The 15236-nt window shown below is 47.1% G+C and overlaps 1 protein-coding gene across 1 annotated transcript in view; it reads right to left on the reverse strand.

Moving 5' to 3' along the window:
* Positions 1 to 1386: 1386 nt before the first annotated feature.
* The window catches only part of NAALADL2 (N-acetylated alpha-linked acidic dipeptidase like 2), a 756283-nt gene continuing 742433 nt past the window's right edge, over positions 1387 to 15236 (reverse strand). The window contains exon 14 of the mRNA XM_054984198.1: positions 1387 to 1585. Within this exon, the coding sequence (XP_054840173.1) occupies positions 1387 to 1585 (199 nt within the window). The remainder of the gene's footprint in view (positions 1586 to 15236) is intronic.

Here is a 15236-nt window from a genome sequence, read left to right on the forward strand (position 1 = left end):
TGCGAAGAGCTCCACCCTTCAGGCTGCACGTCCTTACCGGGAAGCAATAAACCCCACCATCTTTGATCTCAAACAGAGGTCAGTTAAAAATGACAGAACAGCTGGGATGGGCCCAGTTCCCTCGGGATTTTGAAAATGAGACTTGGCCTGCACGTCATTCTCACCACAGTAACTGCCAATACCGACCCTGATGGACCAGTGGTCTGATTCACTACAAAGCAGCTTCAAGGGTCTATGTGAACATGTCAACCTTTGACTGTATTTAGTAGCCTAGAACTAAGAATGATTCTCTATGTGCCAGACTGCTTGGGCCTCTGTTACTGAATGACATCCCAACTGCAATGCTCCCTTGCAAACCACTTTGGAAACCTGAGGAAAGTCTTTAGATACTCCTAAGAACACCAACATTCTTAGTGGGGCTGGCATCAACATAACTGGAGGTGCAGCAGCTGCTGGGGCCCAGGGCTTCTGGTGGGTGCCACTGCTGTTTACTTCCATGCCACCTGTCTACATGCCTTTCCCTGCTCATTTGCTTGCAAGCACTCCAGTGTGGATGGGAAAGTGCATGCACATGGTGCACAGTGGCAACACTTCTGATGGTCAGAGAAGCTGCATACACCAGCCAGTGCTGATGGGGAACGGGCATGGTTGCAGTTGGATGTGAGTGCAATGGCTGGGAGGGCCAGTGAGAAGGGGAAGGATTCACAATTGGTGGGAACACATACAAGTGGATCTTTGGAAAGAGAGGCATGGGGGGGGGCAGAAGGGTCCACTGGGCACTGCCTGCCCAGGGCCAACCCAAACCTGGAACCAGCACTGATTTTTAGTCATATATAAATTATCTGTATATCTGTACATATGTGCTGTCAACTGGGTTATGACGACTCCAGTAAGAGCTTTTCAAGGCAAGTGAGAAGCAGAGGTGGTTGGCCATTGCTTTCCTCTGCAGAGTCTTCCCTTGGTGGTCTCCCATCCAAGTACCGACCCTGCTGAGTTCCCAAGATCTAATGAGATCGGGCTCTACCATGCTGCCTTTCCTCCATAAATTATATGTATATATATATTAAAATTTTAAAAACAGCAGATTTCATCTCTAAAAGTCGAACAGTAAGTTCTTTCCCCTCCGTTACATTTTTTTACACACTCAGAAAGACACGCAATGCATTATCAATGGTGCAAAAGACTGCTTTAGATATTTAAACGCACATAATGGTACCTTGAAACGAGGACTCTCTTTAAAGGGCTGGAAACAACTCTCCCCCAGAAAAGCTTTCAGCTTTACAGACATTCTGGGCCAGCTCAAAATTCTGTGTTGCAAAATGTAAACAAAGTTCTTGAGTGTGGGTCTGTGTGTGAGAGAGGGCGAGCGAGCACCAGCGCGTGGCCTCATTTCCTCCCCACCAAGGCAGCCTCGAAGACATCGAGTCCTGCTTTGAAATAAACCTGAGCAGAATTGAAGCTGTCGAGCACTTTTGACAAGACGGCTTGAAGAGTCTCGTTTGAATGATGTAGCTTGCAGTGTTCGACCGCCTCTAGCAGTATGGAAAATTGCTGCGTCCTCTCATCCAGTTTGTAAAGGATGTTTCTAAAAGAGAACAATAGAGAACAGTAAAAGCTTGACTCAAAACGGATGAAAACGGGCATTTGAAAATCATCTGAAATCATCGATGGTACCCCCAGGTGGCAGCCACGTTTTACAAATGATACACATTACCGACTGTAACATTAACCCGCGGCAAGCTCAGAAGTTGAATGTGTATATTTTGTCTGCCTTCCCAGAAGTGGGCCCCTTCATCACTCCAGGAGCAGACGTTTACAAATCTTATCAAAGGAAAAAGAAGTCAATCAGGATGAAATATGTATCACAGCCCCAGCCCCATGGCATCCTTCGTACAGATGCTAACATTTTCATGTTGGGAAAAATAACATCCTGATGTTATGCTCGGCTGATAGGTCCTTGAACCCTACAGGGTGGTCCCAACCCCTTAGCAAGGATTATTTTATATTGCTCTGTCAAAATGTGAAAAAAACCCACCCTAATGGTTTTCCCAAATATTTTTGGCTGGTTGACAAAATGAGATTGCACTTTTAGGGGTTATTGATCTGCGAAAGCGGATGTGTGATTTTTACGATAGAAGGAATTCCTGAATTGTCAGCATGAAGATCAGCTAATGTGTGACTTGTGAGAGATGCTCTCTCTCCTGCTGCCAGGATATTGTTTAACCAGAGTTCCCTTCTGAAGCAGATCAGCACTTTGCTATTTCATAAGTCATCATAACCTCAAGCAGCCAGTTTGTGCTTTAGCATACGGAAAACCAATTGCTTAGCTGAGTACTCTATCCGAAGGCTAACCAGATTGGTATTTCACAGGGTCTCACTTAGAGTACCAGGACACTGGTCCTGGCTGCTTGGTAGTCACAGAAACCCTCCTTCACGAAATCTGTGCTTCTTTTTGAATGTTAATGTATATAAGCACCGCAGCATTAGCTTACATTTGAATACAATTGGCACTGAATTTCTCTCTTCCAATCAGATTGTTGCAAGGGAGGAGCAAAGAGCACTCCAAGCCAATCCCAAAGAGAGCTGTTATTCTCCTTCCCCCCTCCTTCTGGGCTGGAGAGAGACTTTTTCTTGAGAAAGTAGAAAAGCTTAAGGGTGGGGAGAGGCTTGCTTAGGGGCCTGTAGAATTTGAACGTTTTGCCCAATTTGCTTGAAACTTAAGGGTTCTTTGAAGGACAGACACAAGACACGCCACTGCAATTTGGGTGACATTCAATTGAAAAACAATGACTCCAGCCCCAGAATTCTCCCATAGGGAATAATGAAAGTGCAAAGATAACGGGGTGGGGTGGGGGAGCTGCAATGGAAGCCTTCCTCACTTTCTGAAAGGAAACAAACAACAAACCACAACAAGGGAGGCAGGCAAAGGTAGAGATTTCAGTGGAAAGGAAAACATGTTTTTATTCTCAGGCACTGTAAGAGTAGAGAAATGAAATGAATGCAGACAGTTGTTTTTTTAAATGCTGGTGGCTGGCTAGAGCTGTTTTGCTGGCTGATGCTTGACTGCCATTTTCAGAATTAGTAGAGAGAACGTGGTGCAACTGCACAGAGAGAACTTACTTGGGGGGGTCTGTAAAATCCCCCCATGTTCCGTCTGCATAAAGGTTCATTAGATCAGAGGGAGGACTGTCATATGTGCAATTTTGGTGCTGTTAAGTATAAAAACAGCTGCCACAGAGCCTCCATTTGGCCCCCTTCCCTATTGAAAAGAACGGTCACAAAAATCATGAAATGGGGGAAAAAATGATGAATTTTGATCCTGACCATGCAATGCCCCAATTACGTTAAACATATCACTTAACAGCCCCAGATACAAAACAACATTTTTCTAGAGGCACACCCATATCCCCTAGTATGGAAGCACTCCAGAACTGCAATCCACAACTCTCTAGGTAAATCACTACAATATATGAGCTGAATGGCCAGAGAAAGGAATGCAATCTAGTGTGTTTTTATCTCTACAAGGTTCTCCCATCTCTTTTTATTTTCTTTAGCAAGCTGTTATTCTACAATTTTTTCATGGGACTCACAGTGGTACGCATCATCCTCCCTTCCTCCTCTTTAAATGCACAACAACTCTGTATAAACAGGTTAGGCTAAGAGAATATGACTGCCCAAGGTTACCCAGTGGGCTTCACAGCACAGTGGGGAATTGAGCCTGAATTGCCAAGATCCTCATTCAGCCTTCCAACCACTTCATCACACTGGCTTGCAGGCTGATTTTATTAGTGCATCGCTAGATCAGGCAGGCAGAATCTTTTCATTTTCCCAGAAACAACAATTGCAGATTGTTGCCACATGATATTTTATGCCACCTTGGATTAGGCAGCCTCCCTGGGATTTCCCCAGAGGAATGACATTAAGGATGTGCAATTGTTCCTTTTCAATTTCATTTCAAAAATTCCTTTCATTTTCCCTGTAGTCATTATTATACATGTTGGCTTTCGTGATTACAATAGTTCTTCTTTCTTTGTTTCCATTAGTATCATAGGAAACACATTTCCTGCTCTAACGTCTTTATTTTCAATCTAAGCTGTAAGAAATTTCACAGTCTTTAAGGAGGGACTTAGTTCTCCTGCAAACAAAATCCAAACTGTGTGGAAACTGCTTTCTAGTGGTGATATTTTGAACGGCTCTGGTATGTATCTGCTACACTATTTGTCAAATCAATTTACTAGGGCTGTTCATAACGGGAAAAAAAAAGCCAAAAGTACGCACAGAAATTACTGGTTCTGCTTGTTAAGGCAACTTCTGGAATGGCAGAATAAATTTGTGAAATGAGACTGTAACGATCCCCCCTTGCTGAAAAGTTTGTGTGTTTCATTTTGATTCTTATGCAGAAGCCATGCAGGCAAGCCCAGTGTTGGGGGTGGGGGGTGGGATGCAATCTGGCAACATCTTGTTTTCCATAACTGCAAGGCTATTTGCACTCATCATGCAACCAATTGGATCCAAAGGGGAGAGACTAAGCCCTTAGCATTAATTCCATCGGTGGGAAGATGTACGTGACACTCATGAGCGCATTTTTTCATCAGCCAATGGCATGGGCATTGAGTGGCTCATAGGGATCAAATTGCAAAAGGTTTGCATACTGGCAGATGGCATGGTCCCATTGGCACCAGCAGGGCTTTTTTCTGGGAAAAGAGGTGGTGGAACTCAGTGGGTTGTCAGCACAGGGGGCAACTCCTGGCAGGAGGTGGTGCCACCGGTACCACATGCATGCACGCAAAGTGTGAGCATGCTCCCAGGACCGCACAATGATGTCACTTTGGGTCAGCTGGAACAAGGGGGGAGTTTTTTAAAGTTTAAATCACCCTCAGCGAAAATGGTCACATGGACAGTGGCCCCGCCCCCTGATCTCCAGACAGAGGGGTGTATAGATTGCCCTCCACAAGTGGCATGGAGGGCAATCTCAACTCCCCTCTGTCTGGAGATAAGGGGGTGGGGCTACCGGCCATGTGACCATTTTCAAGAGGTGCCGGAACTCTGTCCCACCGCGTTCCAGCTGAAAAAAAGCCCTGGGCACCAGCATTGCCTTTCTGTTCTGTGCGTTTTTGCATACAATGCAAGGAAAGGCCAACAACATCAAAGTGGGCATGCACACCTGAGTCTGAGGAGGGAGAGGTGTCCTTCAGCCTCTGATCTGCCACAAAGGAGCATGTTGAATATGCAAATTAGAGTGAAAATTGGACAGAAAAAGCCATTATTAAAGGAGAGCTGCCCTGAGGAAGGTCCCAGGCAGGTGGAGCTGGTTCATGCTCATTCAGTGGCCTTCTGCTGCTGCTGCCCTTCAGGTGCCACGCTGCCAGCAGGGCCACCACTTTGACTAAAGAAGTTCACCTAAGATAATGGGTTGAGGAGCACCAGGAAGAATTTCATCTTGCCCAGAAAGCCTTTTGGTTTATTTTTTTTTAAAAAAAATTAAAACTGTTAATCCAGCATTAAATGATGGGGAGGTAGCAGGCACGCACACTGCACACTCACACGTTACACCCAAGTCTTCCCAGATCGGTATTTCATGTGGAAGGACCAATCTGGTCAGATTTTCCCCCCTCTCTTGTCATCTTGTGATTTCTTTGTTTCCCTTTTCATTCAACTATGGGTTAATGGCTTTAGTCAGAAAGGGGGACTGGCAGCCAGGAACCTGGCCAGTCTCTCACTTTTACTAGTAAAAAATTGGAAAAATGTAGTGCTGTCATCTCTCTACTTCCCTTCCCATGAAGGAAAAACTAACCAAAATCTAGCCCTCTCTTTCTGTGTGGTTTTATGCACAATGCAAGGATGGGCAGGAAGCCTGCGGGTTTAAACAGGAAGTACCAGGCCTCTGCAAAGCAGATTAGGGTGAGGAGGATTTGCCTTTCATTTTGGAAACAAAAGTACAAAGCACAGGGAAAGACAGCATAACAGCAGGACTCAAAGGTAATAATTTATTGGCTTTGTCGCTAAAATGCAATTATTTAATATTTCATCTCTCTGTGCTGGTTGGCAATCAGGGCTGGATCTAGAGGGGGGGCAGGGGGGTAGTCTGCCCCCGGCGCCACCAGGGAGGGAGCGCCGGAAGCAGCTCCCAGAGCGTGCAGGCAGCAGCATGGGCAGCCACGCTGCCTTTTGCTTGCCCCGCGGGACAGGGGGGGGGGCTGGCTTGCCGCGCACCCCCTGTCCTGCAGGGCAGGAAAAGGGCAGCACAGCCACCCACACCACTCGCTTGCCCTGCAGGGGAGGGGGCAGCCGGCCGCCCCCTGTCCTGCGGGGCAGGTGCATGGCGCGGGCAGCCTCACAGGCTCCTGCGCAGCCTTTTGCTTCCTCCGCGGGACAGGGGGCGGCTGGCTTGCAGCGCACCCCCTGTCCTGCAGGGCAGGCAAAGGGCAGTGCAGCCGCCCAAGTCACTCGCTTGCCCCACAGGAGAGGGGGCAGCCGGCCACCCCCTGTCCTGTGGGGCAGGTGCATGGCGCAGGCAGCCTCGCAGCCCCCCGCACTGCCTTTTGCTTGCTCCGCAGGACAGAGGGTGCGCGCCAAGCCGGTCGCCCCCTGTCCCATGGGGCAGGCGAAAGACAGCATGGGGGGCTGCAAAGCCGACCGCGCCATTCGCTTCTGAAGCGAATGGCGCGGGCAGCTTCTCAGCCCCCTGCGCTGCCTCCGGCGCGCAGCATGATGACATCATCAAAATGACGTCATCACGCCGCGTCAGGAGCGCGCGCGCGCAGCGTTGCCCCGGGCGCTGGGAGCGCTAGATCCAGCCCTGTTGGCAATGGAGCACTCTCCTGCTTGTGTGCTGTGCTGGAGTGTCGTGCTGGTACTGCTCTGCCAGTAAGTTTCCCAATATTGTGTGCCACCACCAACGCTCACCTTCTTTGGCGTCCCTTCTTGTGTGAGTTTTCATATGCTTGAGGAGAAATTCATTGGATCTATGGGAGTTTGGACAATGCAGTTTCTGGCTAAGAGCAAACAGAACCTCATTTCTCCAATCCCCCTCCCCCCGCAAGGAACAGTATATGCATGTGTGTGCAGCTGCCCAACACTCGCCTTGATGCACACCTTACCCAAGCATTCGTCAGGGTCCATAAACATGGAATCCCTGTTGTTGCATGCTCTCAAATTTGGCAGCGTGATGGTTTACAGGAAGGACTGTGTTTTGTGTGATTTTGTTGCCTCTGCATGCAAAAACAGCGGTCCCAGAGGCTTGTTTCCCCAATCCCTCTTGAAAAGAAGAGTGTGCATCTTCACATGTGCATCCAATGTATGGACAATGGTAGAAACTCATGAAAATGAAGGGGGAAAAAACCTGAACAGATCAGATCCAAGCTGGTACTGCTCTCGCTAGAACAAACAGTAATGGAACGGAATTCCAGAACCCTCCAGGACTGAAATGGAAATGGAAATTTTCTCCTACCATTTACCTCTCATGAAACGGAATCATGAGACTGTGTTACACATATGTTTGGGAGGTTACCATCCAAAGGAAATTAACCCACATGATTGACGTATACAGAAATGTACAGTATAATGCTAAGCTGGGTGACACCCTTCTAAGACATTGACTGAGAATGGTGCTATTCCCCTTAGGACTGTACTGTATATTTGTCATGGGATAGCACCTGAACACATGAAGTTTCCTTATCAGACCATTGGTCTATCAGGGTCAGTAATATGTATTCAGTCAGGCAGTAGCTCCACAGGGTCTTAGAGAGAAATCTTTCACATCAACATATGGTGTAGAGGTTAGAGTGTCAGACTAAGTTCCGGAAGACTCGGGTTTGAATCTTTACTCTGCCTAGGGTTGCCAGTCCAGCCCAGCACTGGCACCCGGCTGTAGCTTTTAGGGGCAGAGGCATGTTAACGAGTGCCACTCCAATGTCACTTCCAGCATGAACCCAGAAGCAACATCATTGTGCTAGGGTGACACTCTAGGATTCCACAAAAATTCTATGGTTCTGATGCAATAATGTCAATTTGGGCTTGCCCTGGAAGTGACACTGCAGCATCAGAGAGATGCCAGTTTCTCCCACAACGCCCCCCCCCCCCTCCGCCATCCTACTGAGAGTTGCTTGAGGGACCAGGGCCAGAGTGGGAGATACGGCAGCCCTAGTTCTGCCATGGAAGCTAGCTGGGTAATTACATATGCTCAATTTAATGTATCTCATAGGCTTGTCATGAGGATAAAATAGAGGAGAGGAAACTGATGTTAGCTGCTTTGGCTTTCCATTGGGAAGAAAGGCAGGGAATAAATGAACTAATCTGTGTAATCCCCCTTGGGACTCAGTGAGAAAGGCAGACTATAAATGATGTGAAATAATAAAATAAGTAAAATAATAAAATTAAAAAAGTAAGTAAATAAATAAAAATACAACTCGACCCTTTTTTTAAGTGAACATGGTGGGGATTGAACCTGGATCCTCTTGCATGCTAAGCAGGTGCTCTATCTCTGAATCATGGACCCTCCCATAGGGTGCCCATGTGGCTTGGCACATGTGTGTGCACATGTGAATGAAGGAAAGAGTCCCTTAATTGAGAAGGAAGCAACTCAGTTCACAGGAACAAGTGTGGAGATGGAGGACAAAGAAGGGGGCTCCCTATGCACTAATTCCACAGCTATTCCTTGAAGAAGAAAAAATACAGTATGTTTCTTTTGGCAATATGTTGCAGGATCAAAAATAGTAATACTAAAAGCCTACTCAGTGGGTTTCCACTCGGCTTTGGTGGGTTTGCTAGAGGAGGCAATAAATGTTATCTTAAAGCAGGTGTAATCATTATCCTAATTAGAGTGGTATGTAAATATCATAAATCTCTACCCAGGGGTGCCTTTGATTGTAAACCAAAGTGTGCGAGGTTGGGAATGTTTTTTTTTAAAGGAGTTGTGAGTGATTGCAAGCAGGACTTTCTCCTCAAACATATACAAAGGATTTCATAAAACGAAGGGACAGGCAAAGCAAAAAAATAACAAAGGAAAGCTGTTCAGCCAAGACACTCCATTAGTAACTTAATTACATGACAGGCCCAGTGGCAACTCCAAATTAGTAATAAAACTGCCAGCGAGAGTCACCCAGAAGACGACTGAAGAGTATTTTCTGCAGATTACTATCAGAGACTTCTAATTACCATTCAAAGAGAGGGATTGGCTTAAAAAATGTGACAGGCTAAATGGCAACTTGAAAAGTGCACTTTGGGGTGGGGGGGGGGGGAAAGGTTCCTTTAGAGGCTTTTCTGCATAAGGCATATAACTTCGCCCTCCCATGGGCACTAACACTCGCAAAACAGCAACAAGATAACATTTGGGGTGTTTTTAAGTTGCATAAATACAGTTTTGTCACAACACACAGGAAAACGTATAGGTGAGCAGTGAAAGGACTGACCAGTGACCTGCTTGCTTGGTTCGCAATTCTTTCTACATTGGCGGCAGGTCAAATGCCAGAAAGTAGATTGAGGTTGAGAAGCAACTAGAGGCTGGCAGCCTGCAGGAGGGTTGGGGGGGGGGATCAAGGTATGGAGGGCATGTTTCCCCGCCATTCCCCCAGTGGGGGCAGGGGAACCCCGCTCCCACCCTCCGTGCCCTGCCACCACTCACCTGGCCGGTGTGGGGGGGGAGGGGAACAGGTCTCCCAGACATGCTCCCAGGGTGGCGTGACAACGTCACTCCTGAGAATGATGTCACTCCATCCTGGGAGTGCTTCCATGCTTTGCACAGGGCTCATTTGGGTCCCAAATGGGCAGAACCAAAACAAAAGACGTGAGTGCCACATTCCCCCCTCCTGCCAGGAGGATAAGGGGACCTGGCAATCTTAGGGGCATGTGATGTTGGTGACATCACCAACCTCACTACCTCACTTCTGGGTACATCCAGAAAAGGGTAGCTCTAGGAATCACTGCACCTCTATGGTAAAACTCTGGTGATGCCTAGAGCTACCTATGGTGATTCCTAGATGTACCTAGAGAAGTGCCAGTGACCAGGCCAGAGCCCTTTTCCCCCCTTTATTTTTCTCCTACTGCTGCTTGAAGTGTTGTGGGACAATGGAATAAATCTCCATGAGTTTGCCCGGCGTACGTGGGTAAATGGTAAACTTAGAAAAAACTGAAATGCAAATACATCAATTAATGTGACAATCAAGCCATAACAAGCTCTCACACTTACAAACAGGGACATTCCCAGTAGTCCAAGAGAATATTAAGGTACTCCAGGTCAAGCCTGAGCAACATTGCCCGGGATTGCACTGTTTGAAGCCTATGACAAATGTTATGTGGGAAACAACATGACAAATGGCATTTCTGCACATTGCTTTGTTTAAGCAAAGAGAATATCTCTGACTTTAGAGTAGAACGCAAACGAATTTTATGAAGACTAAATTTTTCCTAAATAAAATTGTGCAAATATTCATTTTATTTTTTTAAAAAACTATATAAAACCATCCCCCCTGCTGTTGCTGTTTCCTTCTTGTCAGATTAGTTACATGGATAGTTTCATCCAATCAGATCTTGGAAAGTAAAAAGATGATGTCACAATTAAGTAAAACTTTATCTGACTGGCTAATGCCACTCCTCTTCAATAAAGCTCAGTTGAAGAGTATGGAGACCTCATAGTCCCATTTATGTTGCTGCCCTAGGACCTCCCCCAAAATCCATCAAATATAACTTTGACCACACATGACTAACAAATACAATAATTGTTTTGCATTTACATGATTAGAAGTATGTTAATCTGGCCTCTTTGCCTAATCACTTAATTATACCTCCCTTCAGACTTAACTATTGTGATCACCTAAGGATAATGCGCGGAATCAGTGCAACCGGCACAAAGAGATTCTTAAAAGGAAAGAGCAATACATTATTGATGACTGTAATGAAATTACAACACACATCACTCATCCTTAATGGGTCCGTTGCAATGACACATCATCGCAACTTCAAAAGTACAGCACCAAACTGGGAAAAATAATTAACAACTGCAGACAGCAATACCAAAGGAGATAAAACTACTTTGCAGAAGTGACAAATCAACCTTAATAAACTAAAGCAAAGGTACATACAAAAGGGATTTTATTAAAGGAGGGTGGGGGGGAGAATCTATGGTCTTTATGAGCCATTTCTGTGACTGAAAAATGTGCTCGTTGGTGATAGAAATAATGGCTCGCTATTCAAACATGGCTTTTCATTAGCTGAAATGGGAATGGAATAGGACCCATACCAGCCAGAACGTCACTTGCTTTATTCCCCAAGTCTTAAATAAATCACATGGGATAATGCCGTGCCTTTGCAAATGGCTTATGCTGTAATATTGTGTAATGCAAGAACTGTTGTTTTTTTTAAATATTGAACTCTTTCAGAGGCTAAGCTGAAGCAGCTTCTAGAGGCAAAGACAGGCAACTACCTACATGTTGCCAGCTGAAATACACCACACTATTTTACTTGGTACCTAGGGCCAGATTGCCACCCAGCCAACTGAGGTATGAGTAGGGTTGCCAGGTCCCTAAAGTCTCCCAGCAAGAGACTGGAATGCTCGCTCCTACCTTCTCAGCACTTTTCTTGTCGTGACTGCGCCCCTCCCCCCATGTGTGTGTGATGACATCACTTCCAGGAGTGATGTCATCACACAGGGGTGACGCATCATGCGCGCCAGGGAGAGCAGAGAGAGCGGGCAGCTCTCTCTCTCTCTCTCTCGCCGTTGCTGCACCCCTTGTCCCTGCCGGTGCGGGCAGCAAAGAGGCAGTGGAGGCCACAGCGAGAGAGCGAGCTGCAGTGGCCACGGCCTGCTCTCTCTCTTGCTGTGGCTGCAGCTGCACCCATCCAGCTGGCGCCGGCAGGGACAAGGGGTGTGGTGTTGGCAGTGGCAGCGAGAGAGAAAGCAGGCTGTGGCCACCGCAGCTCGCTCTCTCGCCGTCGCCACCGCCACGCCCCTTGTCCCTGCCGGTGCTGGCTGCAGAAGGGCGGCAGCGGCGGCAGTGAGAACGGCATGCTCTTGCAACCGCCGCCTGCTTTCTCTCTGCTGCCACCTGCTTTTGCGGTGTGGGATCGCGCCCTGCACCCAGGGGCGTATTGCACCACCCAGGGAGGGGTCGCCCCAGGGAGTGCATCCCCCCCACCGGCCAGGTAAGTGGGCATGGGGGGAGGGTGGAATCGGGAGATCCCCCGCCCCGAGCGGGGGGATGGGATCCCTAGGTATGAGCAGTCCTGCTAGGGTGCCAGAGAAGGGAACAGGCCTGGCTTATGCCCAGCAGTGTTCCTGGGGCTTGGTTTGCTCCAATCCCACCTGCTCAAGGACTATCCTCATTTCTCTCCCCGCCCAACCCTTTTTTGTTCTCTAGCAGACATCTACATCACAGATAGCGGTTTCATTTTTTCCTGGAACTTTTTCATCACAAAAGAAAAGCCTTTCACAACACCCTTCGGGATGGGGTCCTGATTTACACAAGGAGTGGAGGGTGCAATGTGTTACGTGTTTCCGGCAGCAAACAGATTACAAGTAGTGGTCGCCTCTTTGGAGAATCAATTTATGTCAACATCCAAAAAACCATTAGCATCAATATAACCAATAGTGAACTAGTGGAGGAGGCACATCTAGGAATACGTTGTGGCCTTTGTGGTGGTGGAGAGTGCCATCCAATCATAGCTGATTTATGGCGACCCCTGCTGGGGTTTTCAAGGCAAGAGACTAACAGAGGTGATTTGCCATTGCCTACTTCTGCAGCCTTGGACTTCTTTGGAAGTCTCCCATCTAATTACTAACCGAGGCTGACCCTGCTTAGCTTCTAAGATTGGATGTAATTGGGCTTCTCTTGGCTATCCAGGTCAGAGCATGTTGCCTTTGTCTTATTGGAAAAAGAACAACTTATTTTCTAAACTTTGACCCTTCATGCACAAAGGCAATATGCTGGAGATACTGCCAAACTTTGCATTCTATGCGCTTGGAGGACAAGCTTCAGCTTCTCATTACGTTGACGTGCAATAAGGGATGTCTGCAATGGCTCACCAACTAAGAACGTAAAAAGAGCCATTCCGGATTGGATCAGAGGCCCATCTAGACCAGCATTCTGTTCACACAGTGGCCAACCAACTACCTCTAGGTAGCCCATGAGCAGGATTACTGCAAGAGCACCCTCCCAGCAACTGATATAAAAGAGGCATACTGCCTCTGCTTCTGGAGGAAACAGATATCCATCACTAACAGCCATCAATAGCCCCGCCCTCCATGAATTTCTCTGCTCTCTTTTAAAAGACTTCCTAGTTGGAGGCCATCACCACCTCTCGGTGCATGTGTGAAGAAGTAACTCTGCTCGGCTCAGACATTGCACCTGAGATTCTTTCTCTTCCTTCCTTTAATGGCACCTCACTTGTTGCATGGGAAATGTAGTTCCTAAGATGGTTAAGTGGTTGGACTATGCATCAGCACTCTGCTGGTTCAAATCCTGCTACTGCCATGAGCTTAGCAGGTGGCCTTGGGTAAGCCACTCCTCTCAGCCCCAGCTCCCTAGCTGTATTGTGGGGATAATAATAACAGTGACTTTGTTCACCATTCTGAGTGGGGCACTCATCTGTCTAGAAGAGCGGTATATAAGCACAGTTATTATTATTATAAGACTCCTGGCATCACCCGTCTTTATAATATAAATCCAAATAGAAAGTACTTTGGTCACATCATGAGAAGATTGTCTGGAAAACTCAATAATTCTAGGAAAAGTGGAAGGCAGCAGGAAAAAAGGAAGACCAAAAACAAGATGGCTTGACTCAATAAAAGAAGCCACGTCCTCCAGTTTGCAGGATCTGAGCAAATCTGTTAAAGATAGGACGTTTTGGAGGTCTTTCATTCATAGGGTCACCATAGGTTGGAGACGACTTGACAGCACATAACACACACACAAAGTATTATGAGCAAAAATTACAAACCTTCATGTCCTGCTTGTGAGCTTGCCCGAGGTATTTGGCTTGCCAGTGTTGGAAAGCGAATGCCGGACCTTGATTGGATTCCACAAAATGGTTCTTTTGTTCTTTAGCATTCAGACTGAACTTGTTCAAAATACAAGTACATGCAAGAACAATAAGAAAACAAAGGTAGCCTGGTTCAAATGCTACTTCTGCTGCGTGGGAATTGCTGTCTCCTCTGGCCGTAGCGCCAGCTTTAGGAAAGAAACAAAACCATCCTGCACTTCTTCATGTTACTGAAGCAGCATCAGGCTGTTGTGAAAGAACACGGGCAAGCTGGTTTAAAACCCCAGCAGCCTCAGATCCTATGGGAGCCAGGCAATAAAAGACTTTTGTTATCTGCAGGAAATAAAGCACCCCCATTTGGGTTGATAGATGGACTACCATTTGCCATGCAGGCAGGAAGAAACAAGATGGATTACTTTTGATATCCTGACTAGACACACCTACAAAACAAGGAGAGCTCCATCAACATCACTAGTTAGATGCCAGATGGCAGGAGACATGGGGACTTGGCCCCTATCTCAGACCAGGTCAAACAGAACCCCCCACAGGCATAGATGAAAGGGTTAAAAGATACAGCATCCTCAGTGCAACCTGGGCAAGTTGAGAGGCCAGGAACTTAGTGGAAAGCTGAGTGAAGTCTGCAGTGGCTGTCCTCTGTTTTGATAAGTTCCAGCTGTCTTGTGCCCATTTCTCAGGGAGAAACACCAAGGTAAAATCAAAGACCTGAGAAATCTAGTGAGTGCTTGCTTTAGGTTCTTTTCCTAGTTCCTGTAATGCCTGTAGCTTTGTTCTGCTATGTATTCCATTAGCTCTGTATTCCTGAGAGGAGGGTTTTCTAGTTAAACAAAGCTCCCTCCCCTTTAAAGGTCTCAGACTCTGCCTGAACTGCTCATCTATGGACCTAACCTAGCCTAGCTGTTCAGCAACACAGAGATGAAACACCTGGCTGAGCTAGAGGGTTAGCAGGCAGGGATGGTGGGGGATAGTTACAGCCTACACAGGCACAGACCCAGAACACCACACTCTGTGTGAGCTGGCCACTGTGAGGGAGATTCAGGAAGTTTGCCAGGGTAAAAGGGACAGGGGCTAGGCTTTCCCTGCAAGTGGGCTCCAGCCCTTCATTCACAGACTGATCCCCCAGCCACTCAGGAGCTAGTGGCTTAAGAAGGGGGGCATGGAAGGGAAACGGAGCAGGATACAGGCCGTGTCTACTCCTGTTATGGGGAGGTAGCTTTGGATTAGGCCATGGACAGAGACCTAGT

Source organism: Eublepharis macularius, chromosome 6, assembly GCF_028583425.1.
Source record: "Eublepharis macularius isolate TG4126 chromosome 6, MPM_Emac_v1.0, whole genome shotgun sequence".
NCBI lineage: Eukaryota > Metazoa > Chordata > Lepidosauria > Squamata > Eublepharidae > Eublepharis > Eublepharis macularius.